The 24,130-nt window shown below is 50.3% G+C and overlaps 1 protein-coding gene across 4 annotated transcripts in view; it reads right to left on the reverse strand.

Moving 5' to 3' along the window:
- Positions 1 to 2,338: 2,338 nt before the first annotated feature.
- LOC135910376 (leukocyte receptor cluster member 8 homolog) overlaps positions 2,339 to 24,130 on the reverse strand; it is a 147,958-nt gene continuing 126,166 nt past the window's right edge. For 3 of the 4 annotated variants that reach the window (XM_070524221.1, XM_070524223.1, XM_070524224.1), the window contains 13 exons: positions 22,850 to 23,080; positions 17,663 to 17,723; positions 15,730 to 16,138; positions 14,854 to 15,013; positions 14,073 to 14,117; positions 13,388 to 13,531; positions 12,133 to 12,609; positions 11,145 to 11,324; positions 9,551 to 9,794; positions 9,133 to 9,336; positions 8,093 to 8,222; positions 7,019 to 7,226; positions 2,339 to 4,402 (listed from right to left, as the gene is read on the reverse strand). In XM_070524221.1, the coding sequence (XP_070380322.1) occupies positions 4,243 to 4,402; positions 7,019 to 7,226; positions 8,093 to 8,222; positions 9,133 to 9,336; positions 9,551 to 9,794; positions 11,145 to 11,324; positions 12,133 to 12,609; positions 13,388 to 13,531; positions 14,073 to 14,117; positions 14,854 to 15,013; positions 15,730 to 16,138; positions 17,663 to 17,723; positions 22,850 to 23,080 (2,653 nt within the window). In that variant the 3' untranslated portion in view covers positions 2,339 to 4,242. The remainder of the gene's footprint in view (positions 4,403 to 7,018; positions 7,227 to 8,092; positions 8,223 to 9,132; positions 9,337 to 9,550; positions 9,795 to 11,144; positions 11,325 to 12,132; positions 12,610 to 13,387; positions 13,532 to 14,072; positions 14,118 to 14,853; positions 15,014 to 15,729; positions 16,139 to 17,662; positions 17,724 to 22,849; positions 23,081 to 24,130) is intronic. The other variant, XM_070524222.1, reaches the window with a different exon arrangement.

Here is a 24,130-nt window from a genome sequence, read left to right on the forward strand (position 1 = left end):
GGCCTCAATGTGGCCGCTCAAGGTTGGGGTGGGAAGTAGAAGGGGACGAAACACTGTCTTGTCCTTCGAGTCACCGCAACGACACTGCGCCAGGTAAGGGGAGGTATAGGGCAAGAGTGGAAGCGGGAGGTCAGCCAGGCGCAAGCACTGCCGGAGGCGACAAATGCCACTGAGGAACACGCCCCGCAAACGAAGCGAGACACGGCCGAGAGCCGTGGATCGCGCGCGAGGCGGCATGCGCCCGCCGCCGGCACCGCGGCAGTGCCGCGACAGCGGCGGAAGGGACGGCGAGGGCGGAGTGGACGGTAGCGGCGAGTCGCCGCAACGGCGCTGCGCGGAGGGAGGGGGCGAGAGGATAGGCGAGAACGTGATCCGGCTTCGGACAAGGGGGAGAGCAAGACTCGCTCCGCGCGCGGATGACCTTGGTTGCGGCGGGGCCGACGGCGACGCGACTCTAAAAAAGTGAAGCTCATTACGTGAATCTGCCAAGGCTTCTGCGTGGAAGGCAGGGCAGAATGTTACCTGCAGACGCTAGGAGCCGTGTCAATGAGAGCGGCTTGGGCGTCGCCTCAATGGCCTCTGGGCTGTCGTAAATGGGCATGAAACCCAGTGCAAAAGCACTGCAGACGTTGCCGAGCTCCACCACTGGAAAAAGGTGGCGCCGCCGTTCGCGTTACGTGGCCCGAGGGATCATGTGGGCACAACGGCCGCGTCGGCTGCTTCGGAAGAGCTGAAAACGAAAGTTCCATCTGCGCCGCAGTTATGTGGGGAGGTTTTCCCGCTTCGGGTGTGTGCTTGACAACACTTGAAAGCCCTGCAGCAACCGGTAGTGGCTGCCTATGAAGGCGTCCATGTGGTAGGCTACTGCTCGGTGCCGCAGTGGCGGACGTACGCAACAGAACCCAGTGCCAGCCTTCACATGTAACCTCAGGACAGGATGCTGCATGAAGCTTGGATCGCGAAAATTGGAACTGGCAAGCGGCCATTGGCTTGAACTCGGGTGTGCAGCAAGATCTGAGAGGATTTCTGCTACGGCATCGTGTTTGCGATGTTTGGTGAGGCAGAAAGTGTGCACCGAGATGCTTGCCTACATGCGCTGCCTGGCTAATGTCGTGGTCTATGAATTTGGGGCAAGATAGTGGCAAGGTCACTGAAATGGAACAGTAAAAAGCATGTTAAAAAAACTTATGGCGTAAGCTCATGTTTGTGTTAGCACCAATGAATGTACAAAAAGAAATTGTCGCTAAGGCACATCTCACAAGATGCCATCGTAGTTCGTAGTTAGATTATTTTTCATAGTTAACGAGATCTGCAAACCATTCTGCGCCTTGTTTGCCCAAGGTTATTTTGACAGGAAAAACCTTCCTTCGTTTTGAGAGTACTTACAGAAATGTCCAGGAGGGCTCCCGCATGGTTTTTATTGAGCGCCGACAGCCAAACCTATGAGGAGCGCGGGGCATTATCCCTCATATATGCAAGCAACGCGCTTCATGCAGATGGCGACTCCGTTAAGTCCTCTTGCGCAATAGTATAGTTTCACGTGACGTCCCACCGTATTTCCATTTTGGTCGTCCATCTTAAAACTAGTGTACCGGATTGCTTGATGCACATAACAGGCAACGCATGATGCTACAGAAGTCTCTTGCTGCTCCCATTCTTCGAGACACATGGAAGATGCACGTATGCATCATGTAATACGATGTAGCACTGTCTCGCGCTATTATGTCGCGAAATACGACGGAATTATTCGATTCAAGACATATCAGATGTGATTCTATTGAACGCAGATCGAGCGCAGTGACACGTTTCTGCCCACGTACTGCCTGCGCTCGCAGCCCAAACAGTACGACACATACTGGATGCACAAAGGTATACACACAAACAGTACTTGGTTCAACGGAACTATACGTCCACTAGCTGTAGTTGCAACGTTCGATGTAGTGAGTGATTACCGTAGAATATGCGTCGCAGATAAACTGCACTGCAAGACATGTGGGGCGAGACTCCTATGGCAGTACTTCAACAATGTGTTGCCTGCCAAGTATTGACTGGAATCTAGTTGAAGCAAATGGAGTGATGGCAATGAGGCCCACCACTTGGCAACATTTCAATTTTTCCCATTTGCAGTAATTATGAACTGATTTGAAGCATACTCCAAATAAATTCCTCCCTAGGCAGCACTTTACAACTTTCCATGTAACAACTAAAATTTCTAATGCACACTGGTGAGAGGCCCTTGAATACAGAGAGCCTGAAAAAGACGCCTAAAATACCGCACACGCGACAGTTCCCCCTAATGCAGCAAAGAGAAGCATGAACTTGAATGATGAAATCACTATGACCAAATAGACAAATTTGCTTTTTATTATTTACATTATGTACACATTTACATATAGGGTCTGTTTTATACTCTGCTACTTACACATTTACATAATTTAGGTACAGAATGAGCACATTGCATCTCTTCCTGGGAAAATGGTAGATGTAGTAATGTCCTTGATGTGCAGAACTTATGCACACACAACCAGCGACAAGCACTGGTTGAAGAAAAACTGGGCAGGCATTTTGTGAAATGTCTCAAGCACCGGCTTTTGTATCACATAGGTGCCACAAGACTTGTTACCTTTGTGGTTATCTTCGTTCCTGGAATGCAGGGCTCGGGATCTTGCTGGCGCCATGATGGCAGTTTTCTTCGTTTCCCAAAGTAGACGGACTCCATCTGGAAAATCTGCGCAAAGAGCAGCCTGGTGAAAATCGGCGCTTCAGCAACATGGTTGACCCAGCTTGAACCCGAGGCTTGACGCGGCTTCGGAGGAGCCAGGGAGCCATTGCTTTGGCCAGCCAAGAGACTTCTAGAAGCCCTTTATCTTGGAAAGACGTCTTCCGATTCACGACGTTGACTGCGCAGTGTTCGGCACTGTTGCGCTGATTCTCAACAGTGCACAGACAACTGCAATCATTAAGATGAAAGCGGGAGGCTCTTGAGAACTTGGCAGCTGATACACGCCAAAGATACTGGGTGCACTGTTTAGCTTAGACATTCAGCATGGCAAGCTCCTCCTGGCTGGATGCATTGAATGTTTGCACAAGTTGAAATGTGAGAAAAGCTAGCTAGCCTGGCCTTTGTCTTGCCAGGTCAGGTGCAGCCGAGCTGCTTCTGTTGCAATTACACTTGTTCTTGTGCAAGTGAGCTTTGAAGCATGACATGCAAGGCGTGGCAAAGAATTTCGGACTGCCAACTTGGCGGCTGCCAGCCACTACGCCAACGGTGCCAAGCGATATTAATGTAGCCAATAAAATCTCGGGAACCGGCTGTAGACCTAGCCTAGGCCGCTGGCAATGGCTCGGCTGGCTGCACCAGGACATCGTTGACGACTTGCTGGAGCCTGCTGCAGCTGATGAGTTGATTTATGAGATTCCAGGACTGGCCCAGCAGTCGAAAGGCATTACCCATTGCTGATGACTTGAACGTCGACCGGAGAAAATGACGCCGGTCGGAGCTGGAACAGGTGAAGAGCAGTGGACCCGGTGCCGCGCTCCTCGGGTATTATTTAGGCCCCTTCCAGGGGCGGAGCGACATTTTCCTCTAGGCAGTAGTCGAATTTTGCCCCTTCCCCAATGCCGTGAACCTGGTGAGAACACCCTCGAGAGCGAGCAGCACACTGGGCCGACGAAGCAGCTCGAAAAAAAGTTCGTGAGGCACGCGTCGGAGCCGAATGCGCAATCGAAGCCCCTGCAACCGGTTGATCGCGAAAGTAGTAGAGAATGCGCGCTTCCAATTTCGCTTCCCCGAACAGCTTCAGAACACGAAATACCCATCCTTGCTTCCCACACCCACCCCACGGCAGGAACACAACTGTCCGCAGCTGGCGAGGGAAGAGAACCCCCCCGCCTTCTCGACGTCTTCCGTCCGGGAAACCCTTTGCTCGAGCAGCCCGCCTGCACCGATGGGGGCCCGCGCGTCGCCGACGCTCGCGAGCACAGGTGCACCGAAAGCGGGGACGGAATGCACATATTTACAGTCTGTGACGCAGTGGTCACACTCCCAGCTGAGCTTGCTTCTGGGGCTTTTCCGGAAAGAAGGACAGGAGATACACACACACACTACCCCTCCTCCTGGGCAAAGGTGGTGCTGGGGGGCAAAAGGATGTTGGCAGGAAGGGGGAAGGGGAGTGAGCGAAGGGAGGAAAAGGGCGCAACCACCACTGTCGCCACGGCAACCGCAGTGTCGGCAGCCGATGCTCAGGCGGCAAGCACGGCTGCCAGGGACTCTTTGCAGTCGACGCTGGCGCCGTCCTCTGCCAGGGTCACGTTTAGCTCGGCCAGGAACGCGAGCACGTCCTCGCGGTCGGCGAAGCCCAACGTACGCTCAATATACTCTACCGGCAAAACTGGGCGGTATCTACAACAAGACAGGATGAGAGCAGTTAGCAAGAACACTCGCAAGCAAAGCTCTAGGTTTGAGTTCAAAGCGCTACCCGGCTAGCTGTCTCCACATAAAAAAAGCTGTGAAGCAAGGTTGGCTTAGTGAGAAATCATAGCTGTGCCAGTAGGATATGGAAAATATCACAACTTCATCAAAGCAACAACTGGCTATCAGAGCTCATACTACAGATGGGCACATTACATCATTACAGACATTAGTGCACACACATCCAGAACAGGTTGAAGGATTACTTGAGTTCTATAAAACCGGTTGATATCTTCCTACTGCATGTACGGAAACAAGGCAAAGTTTAACAATCTCCTTACGAAACTGAGCATGACAGGTTCGGCACTGTTTCAGTTGACACTGGCAATCAAAATCCATAAAAGCATCCTACCTACCATTCCAGAAGTGGCCAGAGCTACCATGACACTGGTTGTCTTAGCTTTCAACTTCCTTGGCTTCACAGCAGTCAGTACATGGAGTCAGCAAAGGGCCTTCCTCCTGAATATCAGACAATCTAGCCTGTACAAGGCACTAGGCTGTAGTGTCTTGGGTATGCTGTTCATTCTAAATAGTGAAGGGGGTACATACTCACCGCAGTCGTCAGTTGAATCGGACCACTCAAACCTACAAAACCAACTGTTACGTCTGCAAGATGTTACCGAAACACTGTCCCCAACAACCCCTTTATATTGTGCGCAGTGTGCAAAAACGAAGTGCTCTTACAGTGCAAGAGTGCAACAGGCATTCAAGCTCAAAATTTTAACAGTAATGTGTTCCAAGGATAATACTACTGATAAGCTGAGCTGCATCTGCGTAGCTTTAGCATGGCAGAGAAGTTAGATAGCAGTGCTGGCAGGGAGATGCAGGGAGACCTGGGTCACAGTCATGAAAAATCGCAATATGGCCAATTTTTTTTCTTCTGCTGTATCCACAAGCAATGGTATCAGAACTTTAATTATTTCGATAAGTAGTTCACTCCCACCGAAATTATATCGCCGAAACTGGAAACTACCAATTGATTTCATTCCTATTGCTCAAAAAATGAACAAGTTCTAATGGCGGCGTCTTCCAAACTGTGCCCTGATGTGTCAATTCATGAAAAAGGCTGCACACTATATATAATGTTAACTTTGTGGGAAACTGCATTACATAATGCAAATGGAAAAAATTCATAACAGATCATATTCTATAGATCAGTGAACCAATGCATATGTGCTACATAACTCAATTTGTCATCTCCAAGTGAGTTATGGAATGCCATCTACAGGCCAGGCCGTGCAAACAAGGATGCTATAGCCCAAGCAGAATTCCTAATCCAGTGCATGTACTGAGGGCTAAAGGCATCACAGCACACGTTGCTAACAGAAGCTTGCTTCATGACTCAAGGATGTGACCTTTGTGCTGTCTTCGAGTGCATTTGTTCGACAAATGCACTCGTTTGCACCAACTCACGGCACCATGCAGCCCATCACGTGATTGCAATGTGTTGCAAGCTGTCCCCAGCAGTAACTGCTTCACACGACATGCATGCTCATTTTAACCCAATGAAAGAAGTTACAGGCACTTCCCTGTACAGAAGCGGTTTTAAATGCTGGAATTAGCCACCAGAATGCACTCAATTTAGGGCAGCATGCATTAACCATAAACATGCGGTGATATTAGTAAAAACTGATAAAAATCTACCACTTATGAGCATACTATGTGGCAATGATACACAACAAAGAGCAAAGGTGCCCTCCTGAGGGTCTACGCAAACCTTGAATAGTGCACTAGTTAACTAGCACTGGTTAGTGGGAAAAAAGGGGGGGGGGAGGAAATGCAAAATATTTGCCTGCTAATTTTGTATGGTCTTTCGAAAGCATCAGAAAACGTAAAATGTGCATGCAATTGTGCCTTGGTGCTTGCTGGTTAGTGTGACCAAAGTGCAGTTAACGCACAGCAGAACACTAGATACGAACGCTCATTTTCCAAGAACTCCTCAATAACAAATGGCATGCTTTTGAGGAAGCAGCAGTAGCCTGCACGCATAAGCAGGAACTTGTTGCCAAATAGTGCCTCCCAAGGACTCCAGCACTGATACTCAGCCAGGCCAGTCCAGACGGAGACAAAACTTTACTTCTCGTGAACGAACTTACCCCTCTTCAATGTTTCCTAGACCTGCCGGTGTTAGCTTATTTGACACTAACCATTATTCTTGCCTGCCATTTTGTATTTTCTTGTCAACAGTAGTGACATCTCATTGCTGATACCACATAAGGTGCTGGCAAAATATGCTCTCCTGTGCTACGAGTTTGCCGCATCTCCTAGCATTACCGCACCCATTTTCACAGTGCTTCTCCAGACGACAGGGGGTAACCCCGGCAATCACTCGCACAAAAAGCAACAGGCGAACGAACATGTGGCTGTGCTGTGCAAGAAAAACACCTCGAAACTTCAAACGAGCACTTCTTGCTGTGCGATGTCCAAGCTAAACAGGGGGTACTTTGTCACTACGGTGCCCCCCCTGTAGGGTTGTCATGGCAAGGTGCCTCCAGAGAGAGAGAGAGAGAAAGGGGGGCGAAGGGTGGTGGGAACGAGAGTACTCACGCCTTGACCATGGCCTTGAGCGCATTGCGGCGCTCCCGCACCGCGAACCAATCCATGAGGTAGCCCGACATCTTGGGCGGCCGCTCATACAGCTTGAAAAACCGCGCATAGTTACCAAGGCTCCACGCGTGGCACACCTCCAGGGCGTGCTTCACCACTTCGTCGGTCTTCTCCGACGAGTTCAGGTGCGCCAGGATCGTCTTCAGCTCTGCGCGAAGGAGACCGCAGAATTATGAAAGACCGATTTCATCTCAACTCGCAAGCCTGCAGCCAAGTTCATCCTAGCAGTCTGTACAGAGCAGATGAATACATGTGCGAACACAGAATTCACATTTATTAGGGGTGTGCTAGTATCAAACATTCAATTTCGAGGCGAGTTCGAATCGTGAAAACCAAGTGTGAATTGAAGAGAATATTTTTATCACTCACCAAAGGTACGAAAAAAAGCAAATACATTGGATAGCAAATAGCATACATAAAGAGTATGCTTTGCGGTCAACAAAATTCTTTAGTAAATTTTTGCTTGACATCATAACCGCAGTTACTTAATGTTGCCTTGAAGGATAGCTGCTCGATATATCCAGGGAGCAGTGATCACCCTCCTGCATGTAATGATTACTTCACACATCGAAAAGAGCTGCTTTGCCTAATGTATGGTACTGGAAAATCGGACGCCGAAGGGTTTTTGCGTCTCAACTTTAGATGTTCTTATACACAGGCTCTATGGGGCACGTGGTGGTTCTGCGCAGGCGTCCGAATTATCGAGCATGTCCGAAAAAAAGGCAGACTGTACAAGGAACTGCTGCAAATGTTGACACACACGTGAAGTCCTTGTCTGAGGTGGACCCTCTGGTCTACAGGGCATACAATAAATGCTTCACCGCAGTGACAGACAGTCCTTTTGCACGCCCTGGTTTCTTTCACATGCTTTTTACACATAGAACAAGCTGTACAAGCAGCTAAGACAGTGCTAAAACAATGCAGCGCAAATTGCTACGCTGCTACCAAACTGGGCCCAAAGCAAAGGGTCTCAATGAGGTACCCACGCAGAATTCTCTAGTTCAAAGCTCTCACCTAACGTGTTCCTGGCGAAGACATTGTAGAGGATGCGGTACCCGAGAAACTCCAGGGCGTTACCACTGTGAAGCTCCTGGTACAGGGTCTTCAGCTGTGTCTGGCACTGGTTGAACTCCTCGTGGTCACCCTTTGGTGGCAAAAGAAGAAGAAAGAGCATGCGGCCCCTTTAGCACATGCGAGAAGTCCAAGGTATAGCCAACACCTGACCAAACGCAACTGCCGGAAAACGAGCACGCACAAGCCACGGCACACGGAGCGTGCCAGTTTCAACGGTGACCTTTAAAGAGCATTGGCTGGTCTGATGGCAACCACACTGAGAAGCAGCACCTTGTTGGATATATAAAATTTATGGATATGTAGATAGAAAACTACGGGATATGACATCCCAATGCAACCGACAGGCTATGAATGGCAACATAGTGGCTTCCTCGACTACCTAAGGCCTTTCAATGTGCGTCCGAAACCAAGTGTACGAGAGTTCTTGCACCCCGTTCCATCAAAATGAGGCCACACCGCAGGGAAGAAACCGACACATTAACCTTGTGCTTAGGAACACCAGACCATTTCAATGGCAATACTTCTATTAGAACAAGTATTCTAATGCTCCATATTATAATAGTACATTGAATCCCCAAGTGCAAGATCAGAGAAAACACAAGTTAAAGTTAAGCAAACATGTCCACAGACGCAGCACGAAATTCTTTTCATGAAGCAACAATGCCTTACACTCAAAACCGATCAACTTGAAAAGGCACACTCCAGATGCGCATGTGAATTTTGGCCAGCTCAACTAGCTTGCAGCTAGCAAGCTGCACGGATCTTGTGTCACCACCTCAATGACATGGCTGCTGAACTTAGTGATGTTTGTGCGACACATACAGACGTGGCAAAATCGCTTACACGCTGTCAAAACCGACAGGAGGCCCTTTGCTTGTTTGTCAAACACATCATGCCTGCATTCCTTTCACACGAACCCACTACCACAGCTACCAATAAATGTCAAAAGACGAAAAATAAAGAGAGTATAAAGTGTTCACCTTTTCGAGAGCTATGCGGGCGTGGGTCTCGTAAACCTGCACAGTAAAAGGGTCCCGCACGCACTGGACCGTTAGGTCCTGGCGGATTGACTTGAGCTGGTCGCAGGCGTAGTGGTAGTCCTGCTTCTGCAGCCACTGCTCCTTCACCATGTCCAGCGATTCCCGGAGGACTTCCACAGGACGGATGGTCGACGGGTCGGGAGCCTGAATGGATGAGACAGACCGAACAGTTGAAATAAATAATAGCAACGCTAATTTTAAAAACCAGTTGACTGTTCAACTCGCAATACAAGTGGCACACTTATGAAAAAGATGACGAAAAACACTTGCAGCAAAATTTTTTCTGGAGCTACAGGGCTACAGATTTACACCTGTATTTGACGGATGTTCCATCGATAAAAAGTGGGAGAGCACCCACCGAGGTCAACCTGAGGTACTGCTTCTCGAGGTCCTGGCAGGTGCCCACAATGGGGAAGGACTCCCAGTCCAGCTCCGTATCCCCATCGCCGGAGGAGGGCCCCAGGTTGGGGCCGGCGTTGATGGTGAGCACGAGCGAGAAGGGCCGCTTCTTCTTGCCTGCAGAGATCTCCGACTGAAAGCGCGCCGCACGCTTCTGCAGCTTCTCCGTGGTCGCCATGTCCTCCTCCACCTGAAACTGAATCCTGGAAAAGTGCAGAGAAAGAAGAGAAGGCGTCTAAGCTCAGGCCGAGGCAGTGATAACATGCAGAGGCCCTAGTCAAGCACTGCGCTTACTCATAGCATGTTTGAACGGCCGTTTCGGAGTGCTCTGGGAACGTTTCAGAAAACTCCCGAGAGGGCAACTAAGCTTGAAGGCAAATCACAACTACCAAGCTCCTAACACAGTTTAAAGTCGCCTAACACGACTTGGCACTATCAGAAAGGTCGGGTACGACCGATCAGATGTGTCAATGATTACGAGTTATGTAGGGTTTTCAATTACGGCTATTATGCGCCATGCACATCAATGGTGATGTGGGGGGGGGGGGGGGGAGAGGTGCTAACCCTTGTTGCAGATACTGTGACAGCATGCCGAAGGTTACCAGACGCCAACTCCAGAGCACAAGGTGTGGCATCAGCAATCGGAACATCCAGGTGGTCTATTTCCGAAGGAATTACACCAAATGCTATCAGATAATACCAAATACTTCAGTGAAATACCTACTGCCATGATCGTGATAACATTGCCAACAGCAGCACTAAGGAGTAGTGTTTTTTTTTTCCTTGCATGGATGTTAATTGCACGCACTTCATTTAGTTACTGAGACTTCAGCTGCAGTGAGCATTCTAGCTGCAAATTTGCAGGTGAATGCTAGTTTTGCCAAAGCAAAACTTCTTGATTACTTAAATATTACTGTTTCAATCACCTTTTAAAAAGTACTTTGACTCGTACTGCTCCTAATTTATGCTGCTTTGGAAGTTTGCTGGCTTTTTTTATGTATTGACTGCCCGTGCTAGCATCCTTTATGTCAGTTTGTCCCCTCGAATAATTCTACAATTGCTTATCTGCTTATGAGTAAGAATGCACCGTAATGGCAGGATGAATTTACAGAATTACTGCAGTACAGCAAGCTTGCTCTTTACCTATGCGAGGTTAATCATAGGCAGAATACATTTTGACCCTTAACACTTTGGAAGGCTCTGGTATCTAGCCATGCGCCTATTGAAATAGCACAATTTGTCTTCATTTTGCTGCTCTAGCAAACAATGAAGTACTTTCATTTTCTTTAGGATTAATTATGATTAGTCTATAGTAAATGCAGTTGCACGTCCAAATAAACCTCAGATAATGTACAAGACTAGTTCCATTAAGTTTAGGAAAAAAAAAGGTCAGGTTGCCACTTGCAGCTCCTGGCAAATCAGCCGTAGTATCTATGGCAGTCCTGATCCCTACTTTCGGACTTCAATGAAACCAGCCTCGCGCTCAAATTGACAGGCAAGAAAGCCTGCAAACAAGGTTCGCTTAAATGACGGAACTGCTGAACAGGGCTCACATTTGCTGCTGCTGCTGTTGCTTCTTCTGCTTCTTGTTGGCCTTGCGGCCACCCTGGCCCGACTTCTTGTTTTTCCCACCGCCATTATTTCCCCCGTGGCTGTAGGAAGAGACGCTCGAGTTGAGAACCTTCTTGGACGAACGAGTTACCTCTGGGCTGGGGCTTGACTCCATGGAGCTGCTGCACCAGAGACAGACGTACACAGAGTGACATGAAAGAGATGCAAGAATTCAACTGAACAGTGCCACACGATTTCTGCTATCGCTACCGCAACGCTTCGGAACGAGTTAAATAGCAGCGTTCACCCCACAGAGGCAGATTTATGAGTGTGTCACAGCACCCAGACACAGTGAGGGAAAGAATGAATAAGATTACACTTTTTAAGGGCTCTGAATCATGGACTGTAAATAAGCCGCCTGCATAGTTGAACTCCTTTGCTACAGGCTTATGGCTACCTCATGCACATTGGCAAAGGGCAATAACAGTAGAGCAGCACTTTTCTTTTAACACAGAGGCATGGATTTTTGGACAGTGAACATAGTAAGTTTGCCAATGCAGCTGTTCACCTAGAAGTGACAATGCTACTAGATAAGGCTATTACCAATGTTTCACTTAAGACAAAGCAACGAGAAGAGCACGATTCGGGTGAACTAGCTTTCAGATGGCTGGTATAGTTCAGAAGCACCGGACCTTAGTGGCTACCTTGTCCATATATCCCTTATGGAAAAGGAATCTTCGCATATTATAAATGCTACTTTGCTTTGAGAAAATTGGCTCTCCGACGGTGTAACCCGAGAGTAGCAATAAAATTACGCTGAAGGTATGGCTTTCCCCTTTCCAGCTCCTTTTGACATGCCCACTTGGACAGGCTAAACAAAATGGCTCGTGAGTTCTGTGGGACTGCAGCCACAAACACCAAAGGCACCCATTTCCCACACAACCTCTCCAATCCCGTCTCTCTTTTCACCGAAGACAAATTTCTAGTTACCTCGAACGCCTCTTCTTCCGACGGTCCCTTGCCACGGCATGTGTTGGGGGCGGGCTGCGCGACCTGGGAGACCACGACCTGGACCTAGACCGCGAACGAGACCGCGGAGACCTGCGCGACGACGACCCTCGACCCCAGTCGCCCCGACGACCGCCACTGCTCTTCAGCGGTATGTAACCGGGTGGCGAGTCGCCACCGCTGGCCGAGGAGGAGAGCCTGCCGCCGGCACCTCCTGCGGGTGTGGTCTGCGGGGGGCCCAGCCGGCCAGCCATTAATCCACCCAGCCGCCGACCCAAGCCCGGCTTAGACGGGCTCGGCAGCTTGGAAGAACCCGTGCTGCCCAACTGCGGCAGCTGCAGTGGCAGGGCAAGCCCTGCGCCACTGCCAACCTTATTTGCACCCTCCGGGCCAGAAGCCCCGATTGCTGTACCCGCCCCAGTATTTTGCTGCTCCTGCTGCAGACGCTCACTGTGGATGCTGCGGAGAGATGCAAGAAAAAGACAGCAGATGATCGTTTGCATACAGTGCTGAGGAAATGGAATGCATCAATTTAGGGCTAATCAATATACGCAGTTTCATAACTCATAAAGGTTCATTGTTCACAATGCAGTGGAAACACTGTCGTAGCCCGAGCGCAGCATGCGATGTGTAGAGTTGTAGTAACTTGGGCATGGTATTACGTTTTTACTCGAATGTAGGCTGGCCCCGATTCCAAGCCGACCCTCGAAAATCTGAAGCCAGAAAAATAAACTTCACTCGAATGTGGGGGGGGGGGGGGGGGGGAAGACGAGAACAGCACTCACAAAATGAACACGGAATTTATTTAAAATCAACAAGCTGAGCTCAGTCCATGTCACCATTTGGTCTGGTAAATGCCATACTCGTCGCTGCGCACACAAACCATCTCCCGTTGCCCCATCCAACATAAACGTTCCTCTAATCAATGTTGAAGTCGCTCACGGCTTAAACGTCTTACTATGTAGATTCGAATGAATACAGTAGCTATCCACTTGATAGTAGTAGGTGCCGTAGAGACAGTACCGTGTCCCAACTTTATTTCCTACAAGTCGCCTGCCACACTAATAAGCCCACTGCGACAGTGTGCACGCTGCACTGCGAGCAATGAACCTGCACGGGTTCCGCAACAGTTAATATTCCTGACTTGGTCAGTCACTAATTCTTCACTTTTTGTGCTACCCGATGCTACCACGCTAACCAACCAGATGATCGTTCGTCAAACTCTGAGCTATCTCACCTGGGCAGTGGTTCCTTGTCCCAGTCTATGGACCACATGGCACCGTCACGGTACATCTTGGTCAGCTTGCCCTTGAGCACAATCTCCACCTGATCTCGATCCAGCTCGGACTTGCACTTGCCAAAGGCGCGCATGGCATACCGCCTGCGAAAAAAGCGGCAATGCTACTGTCAAGCCACATGGACGATTTGAGTGCCAAGGACTGACAACATTTTGGACTCTTTTGCATTAAACGAACGCCCTTGACCTTGAATCCCCAGATAAACTGGCTAGCCTCTGAGCACCCTCAATAATTTACTACGATAGCTTCTCTACGTCCAGTTCAGGTTTGGTTTCTCTGGAGGTGCAGATGTTGCGACATCATGATGTAGTTGGTGGTCCTGTGAGAGCAGGACATTGCGACATTTTGCCACTAGCTCCGGCTCGCTCAGTGATCTGCTCTACCAATTCACTGGACTACTATGTGTCAATTTTTCTTTACTACTAAGCACAAAGATGGACTTGCCCTCTTCAATAGTTGGAAGACATGTTTAAAGACACCTGATACTACCCAAACCTCCCTTATGCTTTCATTGGCTTCAAGTCACTTCTGGCTTTTACGTAGCAGTTCGACAGAATCCCAAGTTGCCCCCCCCCCCCCCCCCCCCCCCCCGTCATCATCACCCAGAAGCAAAGAGCCACTCACTTGAGGCTTTCAGGCCAGTCCCCACCGTGGGGAGTCAAGTTGGCCCTGGAACGAGAGAGCAGCATGCCTTAGTCCAGACACGAGCACATGGCATCAGACACAAGCCTAAGTGTTGCATAGCTCGTGGCTCCCACTGTGCCCTACAATGTAGCAGTATGCAGCTGTGGAGTGCGGCACTGTGAAATCTGGCACCTGGACGAAAGCTTCATACAATTTGTACAAGGCGAAAGTTCACTTTATGCACTCTATACAATGCTGTTAGCGTCTAGCAATGACTGATGCTCTGCCAACGCTGTGGCACCACCTGCTAGGTGGAAACCGATGCATGTTTCTGCCTGTCTATGCCTAGCAGCATCAAAATAAACAACCAATCACGATAATTACAAAACACTGCTTAACATATTTTCCCTTAAGCATGAGATAAGACTGCGGTGGCTGATTTTACTATTTCCTGCTGTCACAGTGGAGAGTAATGCGAACAAGTTAGAACCAAAGCGGGCAGCCTGGGCTCTTGCTTGTTGCTACGTGATCATGGTAACTGGCAAGATCCATTCCAGTATACTTCATGCAGGCGCAGTCAGGGCAGCCATTATACGTAGTAGTATGCGAAAACTCTCTATTGCTGTTGACTACCACGTAAACAGGGGCTCAAAGATCTAAGGACATCTAAGGCCATCTACTGCTGTTGACCATCATGTAAACAGGGGCTCAAAGACCTAAGGCAGGGGCCAAGTGCCCCTTCCTATGCGGTTTCTGTGCCTTTGTGCCGAGGCGAACTCACATGCAGTCCTCGAGGCGTTGAGTTGCATCGGCGGCCGACCGCTGACCGCCACCCTGAGCCATGCGCTGCTGCTGGAAGGCGTTGGCACGAGAACCACCCCGCCCGCCAAACTTGCCTCGCTTGGGAAGGCTGAACCGGACGCCCCCTGCACCAGGTGCCTCTGGAATAGAGACAGTGCGGAAACGCAGTGAAAACGCTGAACACTGAACAAGATAAGCACAACAGCGATAGGTGGCGTTTTTATGACGGGTCGATCTGGAGTGGCCACTGAAATCCTGGAGCGAGTGCTTCGACTTCAAATCTGACAGCGCGGAGAGCAAAAATACTCCGCAGAGGTTCATACCAGAAGTCTGTATGCCCACATCCCACAAACAGATTCCCGATGGCAAACGTTCGTTCTGTACATTTCCATGGCAACCAAAGTCGCCAGCGGGCCCCAATGAACATGAATACTGAAGTGATGTATGCGCCTCCTATTTCTGCCCAAATTCTGGCCGCAGCAGCACAGCAATTGAGAGCGATCCGGTGTGAGGCGAGTCAATCCGAAATGACCAGTGGAAAGCATGAACACACATAAGATCGACCAGTGAAAAACACCATTGAGGTAGCTTTAGCTGTGGGCTATAGGTGTGAAAACGCAGCATATTAATATGAACGTGGCTAAGGACTTAATTTTTTTCTGCATGATGTAGAAACCACTAACACATACTGAACACACACAGTTTCACATGCAGTGCGCTCTGGTTTTCGTTCATTACCTGTGTCAGCTTTCATTGTCCATCACAATTATCCCAACATAAAGTGTCGTAATTCATGTGAGAATGCAGGAACCATGCACACCACCGAGCCAAGACTAGTGCACGCATCTCCACTCACGCTTTCCCTGCATGCCTGCACCAAACTGTGCTGGTCCCCTGGGCCCAACCTCGCCATTGGGTGCCATCCCATTGTAGCCATAATAGAAGCCATAGCCAGGAGACGGTGGGCAATAGCCTGCATTGAAGCCTGGGCCAAAGCCAGGAGCGGGGCCTGGAGCACCAAATCCCATGGGAGGCTGGTGCTGTTGTTGCTGCTGCTGCACCTGGGGCGAGGTGCCACTCGAAGGCGCTTCAGAGGCGGTGCCCTCTTTCTCGGAAGGGGCCTGCTCACCAGGAGGGGGTGGTGGCGCCCCCGAAGCGACAGATGGGCCGGACTTGGGGGAACCGTTGTTAGCGGCCGCCCCGCCTCCAGGCTGCGGGAACTGCACCGGAGCTGACGCCGGGAAGTAGCCGCCACCATACATGTTCTGAAAGGCGCCAACAGCAAGGTATTGCAGCACAGAACTGGAACAAGTTCGATGACGCAATAGTGTAACCATCAGGAATTTTTCTACTGTTCTTTCCACGAAGTGTGTGTGTGGTGGCATTGTTCAATTCAAATTGTAATTGCAGAATCCAAAAGTCCCGTTGGTGGAAAGCTCTTGCCCACAAAAAACAACAAACCTGGCAACGAAGCATTTCTGGGAGGCCTTTTCCGTAAGTGAATAAGAGTGCCAATCTGCTCTTGCCAATAACAAGTGGTCGCAGTTTGCAAGAGCCATCCCTATGCGCATCGAGCAAAACTGAGAGCACCCTCCCAAATTTTCCTCCATAGCATGCACTGCCCTTTACGTTCAATATCTTGTTTGACACCATTTGCCAAAACAGTGCCGTTTCAAATTTGCCAGTATTTGAAGTGACCGTGGCGCACAGTTCAATATATCGAATGTGGCAATGAATGGGAGTTCAATGTATGCGGAGTACATTACTATACTTTTGCATGGGATTTTCGAGGGGGTTCCACAACTGTTCGATTGCGATTGCTTCTAAATAGGGGAGACGGGCAAATTTAAACAGCAGCTGCGCCAACATCAGAACGATGTGGATAAGAGAGGCTTCAAATGCTTTGGCAGAGCACGCATCAATGACTACGCAGAATATTGATTGGATGAAGTCTAGTCTAATTGGCCATGAAAGAAACTGGAAGCCACGTCTGTGCCTGGAGTCCCTCGAGATATAACCAACAGGATGCACACTCAATCGCATTGAAGGAACCCTCCCACTGTCTTACGCCATATGCTTAAACTTATTTGAACAGGCACTTGAACCTTTTTTTTGCCCCATTGCAAACAAAGAAGAATGTTCCTTTGTTCCCCACTGGAACAAGAACAATGTTCCTTGTGTATGGAACAATGTTCCATACACAAGGAACATTGTGTATGGAAGCCGAAACGTCTTGTCTTTTAATAAGTTTTACTTGGTCAGAGTAAATCTTTCTTTGTCAGACAATAATTAGACCAGTCAGAGTTTGATATATCTGGGATTGACTGTATAAGTGAGGGAAAAACTCATCCTTACATTAATTACACTCTTTTCTAACAACCGTAAGAAAGAACAGGGACTCCTAGAGCCCAAAAAGCAGCAGCCAGTGAAAGAGGACCCTCAAGATAAGGGACAAATAATTTTGTTTGAGGACACACGCACACAGATTTTCTTACACTACACTACCTAGAGAGAAATCTGAAGCCACAGTCTACGAGAGTTCCTTAACCGAGTTCCTTAACCGATGAATTAATTGGGTCTGCTTACTACACAATTTTTTTTTCCACATCACACAAATTCGATCAGAAAAGAGTGCCTAAACTTGCCGTAAGGGACTTCAACTACACAAGTAGTTGCTGCAAGCGCTTCATTTTTCTGTAGTCACTTTAACCGCACAATGTCTGTGCGCTGCTACTAAGGCAGAGGTAAGCTTCTGCATACAGCAAGCAGAATGCGAACAGAACACTCACATAATGGGGGTAGAAGCCGTAGCCGGCACCTCCGGGCCCTTGAGGCGGATAGCCATTGTACCTGCGCAAAAAGGTCAATTCCGGAAATTTGAGAGATGTAAGTATTGTGGGGTTTCTGGCTCTCGCAGCGTTTTCAGGCTCTCGCGATGGCTGTGAGGAGGCCATTACGTTGTATTGCCGAGGGGGCTCCGTGTCCCTCTCCTCCTTGCCTGGACGGGGTGGCAGCGGGTCATAAAACACTGTCGCTTTGCTGTCACCCCGCCCACGGGAAGGTCAACAGGCTTTCCCCATTGGCCAAGATTTTGGCGGGATTCGGGCCCTGCTTGCGTGCGCTCCGGGTAAGCGCGCGCAAGACGGGACCCGGAGAGACCACATCGGGGCGTCGGAAGGTGCGTACGTGTTCCTTCTCTGCCGGCGGCGGCCCCCTTTGTCTGCCGCCGGCCGATGGTTACTCCGGCTCGTCGGGGTCCCGGCCTCGGCGGGCGCGCGCGCACTCTTCCGTCGTCTCGATGTCCTGAGGCAGCGTCTGCCGATCGTGCCCCCGTCTGTTCGTCTGTCGTTTCTCTCTATTTCCCTTTTCTCTGCTGTGGGGCGCACGATGGCAGCCGCTGACCGAAGGATAGGCAAATTCTTACTGCTCGGATTCTTTGTTCTTTGTTCTCTCTCTGTCGCGGTGCGCCATTCTAGCGGCCACCGGCGACCATTCGGCCATGTTTTGTCTAATCAGATTTATATTCGGACGTAATGCTAAAACATGTGTTTGTATTGAATCCCAGGTTAATAAATGTTCTTTGTTGTTTCCTGAGAGCTTTGCCTAGGGTCTCCCTTGCTGCACGCGTGCGGTCTCGCCTTCCCCTAAGCTGTGGGGGGGCCGGCGGGGCGCGTACGCGCGCAGCTGCGCGTCGGCACACGGAGCGGGCCGGAGCAGGCGAGGGCGCGCGGTGCCCTGCGCGCGCGGCGGCTCGGAGTGCTCGAACCCGCGGTGGTGGTCGTCCGGCGCGCCGTGAGCGTCGCGGGTGAACACCACAAAATTGGCGCCCAACGTGGGGCCGGGGGCCTAATCAGCCTCTGGCCGCCGAGTGTCCGGGCTGCTGCGTTGCAGAGGCTGCGTTGCAAACGCGCTTTGTCAACCGAGCCATGTCTATCATCTGTGTGCCGAATTCCTCTATTTTCCTCTCGCTCTTTCTGTCATACCTTGCCTCAGTAAAAGTAGCGTGGTAAGCGCATTGGACAACCGCTTCGAAGTTCCGTGCTGCGAAGCGCGGACGAGGAAAGGAGTCAAGTGGCCGCCAAGATGCTGCAGTCGTCATCGATTGTGGAGACCATGCGGGGCCGGAGGTCTCGCCGATTCGTACCGGGAGGGCTGACTTTTCCGTCCTTCCATCTGCTCAACGATTCGGTGAGTCCGACGGATTTTCGTGGGTCTCTAGCATCATTACCATTCTGGCGGCTGCTAATTGCGCGGACTGCTCGGGTACAGTGCCTCTAAGGCCGGCTAACTCTGCGGAAGTTCGCGGTTTTGCTATTGTTGGCGCGGCTCAGTGGCTTGCCCGGCAGTTCTCAGTTGATGCGCGCCTTTCCTCGCAAAATTCAAGCCATGATAGCTGACGCACTATTGATATGCCCTCTGTCACCTTTAGGAAGACCGGTTAGTGGTGGTGCCTTCTGCACCACCAATTGAGGGCAAAGCTGGCAGCGCATAGCCAAGCGGAGACAAAGGCCACGAAACAGGCCCGCTCCGCGAAGAGGCAAGCGCCCCGGACATCCCTCCGTCGCGCGCGCAGAAGGGGACGCTCCCCCGCTACCCCGCGGCGATGACGGGGAGGACAGCCCGGGTGGAAAGCCAGCCGCGGGAACGAAAACCCGCCACCCCCACCAAAGGGTGTCGGAATCGTCTTGTTGTATTTTTTTTAAACGGCCCGAAGAGCGCCGAAGGGACCGCAGAGTGACCCGTTTGTAAATAATTGTAAATAGTTCTTCGACGGCCTCAGGGAGGCGGAGCGCCGGAACGTGGCTGGTATTGCACGGGCGCGGGCGCCGTAGCGTTGCTGGTATTGCAACGGGCGCGCGGGGCCGGATACAGCGTGTGTCGCTGTTGCCCCGGGTGGGTTCACTCTGCGGGGTCACAACGAGCTCGGCCGAGGAAGATTGCGTGCCACCCGCTAACACTGCAATGTGGGAGCTTTGTTCAAGGTGGTAACCCCATGCGCCGGAGAAACGCGATTTAGCGCCACTCCGGCAAGTATCGCACGGTCATCACAGCGCCAAGGTTTTCGTTAAAATCGATTCGCGCTGTGACTTGGCCCGGCGTGGAGCGACTCTTCGTCTATCGCCGAAACTTCCACGTCTGTTCATCACATAGACATCGCGTATTCGAAGTCAATTTTGATTGGTTTAGCGGATGGACAGTGTGCGTCCGTGGAAGGAATTTCCGCTAGCGTCGAAGTCGTATGTCATCGCGCTAGTGAAGACCACGTTTACTGTGTCCGGCTGAACTCAGACGGAGTAACCATCTATACTGAGATGAGGCATGCCTATGCGGATCCACAACTTTGGATCAGCCACCCACTTCTCTTCAAAAAGCTCTCAGCTATCCTCTTCGCTGCGATCAGGCAGGCTGCTATCCGTCTTTCTCTGTCCTTGTTTTCCCTTTGTTCAGTGTGTCTTCGCTGCGTTACTTGGTTCTCTGTGTTTTACCTAGCCGTCTTAGTGTTGCTTTTGTGTTAGCCATCTATTTGTATCTATGTGTTTTGCGTTTCGGGAATGTTTCGCGTGTGTCTTCGCTGCCGTGTGGCGTCAACGGGTGATGTCGAACTGGATCAAAGCCTGGCGACGGCGGGGCGGCGGATCGGGCTGTACGGTCACGACGACTGGTGCGGATCATGGCTGTACCATGGAGCGGACACCGCCAGAAGCACCGGCACCGGAGGCCGTTGCCGGACGCCGTTGAAGTGGCCTGGAGTCGCACGCGTGGCATGCGGGCTTTGTTCGTGCTCGCCGGAGATATATTTCGCGCGGACATTCTCGGTACATCTTCTTAATCGTTTGTTACTCTCTTGTGTTCTGATTGATTGTATAGGCCAACGTTTTGTCATTTTCCCTTGTCATTATGTCTCTAAGCGTTTGTCTTTTATTGTTGCTCTTACATTTTCTTCTGTGGATGCTTTTATTGTGCATGTTCGCGTTGGGGCGTGGGTTCGTGTGGACTTTCTTTTGTGTTGGTGTTGTGTAGCTCAGACGTCCCTATTTGATTTGTTCCAGTAGCTTGCTTTTCTTCCTTTGATGTCTTTTTGGTTATGTTTTGGGGGGCTGGTGATTTTGGGTTCGGACTGCCAATGGGTGGCTCCGGTATTGGCAATGTAATTACTATTTCTTTGTTCTTTGTTTTCTTTTCTTCTTTGGCTGACATCGGAGCCACCAGCCTTGCATTGGTAGGGAGCATTTAAGGAGGGAGGGATGTGGGGTTTCTGGCTCTCGCAGCGTTTTCAGGCTCTCGCGATGGCTGTGAGGAGGCCATTACGTTGTATTGCCGAGGGGGCTCCGTGTCCCTCTCCTCCTTGCCTGGACGGGGTGGCAGCGGGTCATAAAACACTGTCGCTTTGCTGTCACCCCGCCCACGGGAAGGTCAACAGGCTTTCCCCATTGGCCAAGATTTTGGCGGGATTCGGGCCCTGCTTGCGTGCGCTCCGGGTAAGCGCGCGCAAGACGGGACCCGGAGAGACCACATCGGGGCGTCGGAAGGTGCGTACGTGTTCCTTCTCTGCCGGCGGCGGCCCCCTTTGTCCGCCGCCGGCCGATGGTTACTCCGGCTCGTCGGGGTCCCGGCCTCGGCGGGCGAGCGCGCACTCTTCCGTCGTCTCGATGTCCTGAGGCAGCGTCTGCCGATCGTGCCCCCGTCTGTTCGTCTGTCGTTTCTCTCTATTTCCCTTTTCTCTGCTGTGGGGCGCACGATGGCAGCCGCTGACCGAAGGATAGGCAAATTCTTACTGCTCGGATTCTTTGTTCTCTCTCTGTCGCGGTGCGCCATTCTAGCGGCCACCGGCGACCATTCGGCCATGTTTTGTCTAATCAGATTTATATTCGGACGTAATGCTAAAACATGTGTTTGTATTGAATCCCAGGTTAATAAATGTTCTTTGTTGTTTCCTGAGAGCTTTGCCTAGGGTCTCCCTTGCTGCGCGCGTGCGGTCTCGCCTTCCCCTATGCTGTGGGGGGGCCGGCGGGGCGCGTACGCGCGCAGCTGCGCGTCGGCACACGGAGCGGGCCGGAGCAGGCGCGGGCACGCGGTGCCCTGCGCGCGCGGCGGCTCGGAGTGCTCGAACCCGCGGTGGTGGTCGTCCGGCGCGCCGTGAGCGTCGCGGGTGAACACCACAGTATAAGGAAAGGCGAGCACCATAAATGTCACAATGTCATGTGAAAGTATGGTCCCTACAAACGACTTGAGTGCACAGCTACGAATCTGCATGCTTTCGAACACCAAAAGGAGCTGCCAATACAAAAGCTTCTATAAGTTGAAGCCACTGAATAGTAATAATATTAAAAAAAATTTAATAAACGCTTGCACGACTGGCATTATCAAAAAAGCAAACATCATATAAGAAAACTGTTGCACAACATATAAGGCGTTGCCATATGCACTGATGCTTCTTGAATATACTGAACCCATTTAACTTTTCTATTGTGTAAAGCAGAGGAAGCAGCGCCGGTGTGAGCCCTCTGCTGTCCATTGTTTTTGAAGTTCCTGTGCTAAAGACGGGAAAAGATGTGGTACCAACACGGCTGACACTCAACACCTGCGTCAGTTGCGCTTCTAAAGACACCATACTACTCCCAATGTGCAGATCAAATGTTCATGCATTCTGCCTGAAAACTTATTTTTCGTTAGAAGAGCCCAGTGCCAAGAACCAACTTGCCTAAAACGTATTACACTGCCTCCAAAACGTCTTTCTTGAAGGTGTAATCACTCGGTAAGCTCGCTGCAGTCAAATTGGAAAATTGAAGCAACTTTAGCATTAACCACCTAATGTGCCAGATGGTGGCACAAGGCCAAATTCATTACCACATTAGCAGTCCACAAGTTTAATTCCGGGAGGTTGAAAGAATGAGGACGGAAGTAGTCCGACTACATCCCTGCCAGCATGCCCCGACCAAATAACCAGCGAAAAAAGCAAAGCCACAGTGACGCACCCCATGTAGCCGGGATACATGCATCCCTGTTGCTGCTGCTGCTGCTGCTGGCCTGGCCAGTAGGGGTAGCCGAAGCCTGCGCCATAGCCAGGAGCAGCCATCTGTTCAGTGCCAGTTGTAGTCTTGCCGTTGGTGGTCTGCACCTTCTCAAGGGCTTTGCGCGCGTTCTCCCAAGCTTGGCTTGGGTCCACGGGCACGCCAGCCTCCATCTCTTTGCTGCTTTCTGGTTTACTGCGTACACAAACGAGTCTCGGATCAGCACTATCATGGACATAGGTTTGTCCCTAACCATGGCTTTTTTAAAAACCTACACTTAATGCAGGGCCAAGGCAACGACACTGTACTGCAATTGGCCGACTGGATCGTAGCCGATCAGACCAGCCTGCTCAGACACAATGGCATAACACGTTTGCAATGCCTGCCTCTTGCTTGCTACCTACACGCACTGTATACATCTGGTACGAAGAAACGGTTTCGCATAGGTGAACAGAACAATACTTTTGCAGCCATCGCAGAAAATTTAGAGAAAAAAAAAAAAAACGACACTATTTTGTCTTTCTAGCTGCAAATCTGCAACAAGAAGTCTACTTGGTATTTTTAAATTCCTTGAATGCTTTTATGAGAATTTCCTGGCAGTCTGTGAACTTGCCGTGTTGGGGTGGTGTAGTGGCTTTCGCGTTGCGCTGCTTAGCTTGAGGGCGCGGGATAAGATCTAGACCGCCACCGCCTTATTTAGATGAAAGTGAAATGCAAGAAACACCCGTGTGCTGCCCAAAGGGTTCATGTTAAAGAACCCCAAGTGGCCAAAATTAATCTGGTCTCCCCGAATATGATGGGTCTACGATTCATTTAGTTTCGGCACGTAAAACCCATGCATTTAATTTTACCTGGGGTAGTTACGATCCAGGCAGTTGAAGTGCAAGAAACCAATGGCATAGTTTCCAACAAAAATTAGTGCAGGAAACTCCTATGTTAGTATGCTAGAATATAATTAGCTATTTGAAGCTTTGCATAATTTATTATTTGTCAAACAGCTTCAAATAGCCCCACAGCAATTTGGGAAAGACTGAAAGGTGTTGGTGAAATGCTGAGAAAGAAGTCCGTGGTAGAATCAAGACTAGTAAACCAGAAGGCGTACCTGATTCAATTCTTTTTATGAAGAAACACAGCATGACTGTACGATGAATAGAAACTTGATTGCTCTGTGATTACGATAGCTCATAAAATGCCACAAAGAGAAATTCTGTCACCTTGACTTACTTTCAACGAAGCCTCCAGAAC

Source organism: Dermacentor albipictus, chromosome 8, assembly GCF_038994185.2.
Source record: "Dermacentor albipictus isolate Rhodes 1998 colony chromosome 8, USDA_Dalb.pri_finalv2, whole genome shotgun sequence".
In the NCBI taxonomy this organism is placed as follows: domain Eukaryota; kingdom Metazoa; phylum Arthropoda; class Arachnida; order Ixodida; family Ixodidae; genus Dermacentor; species Dermacentor albipictus.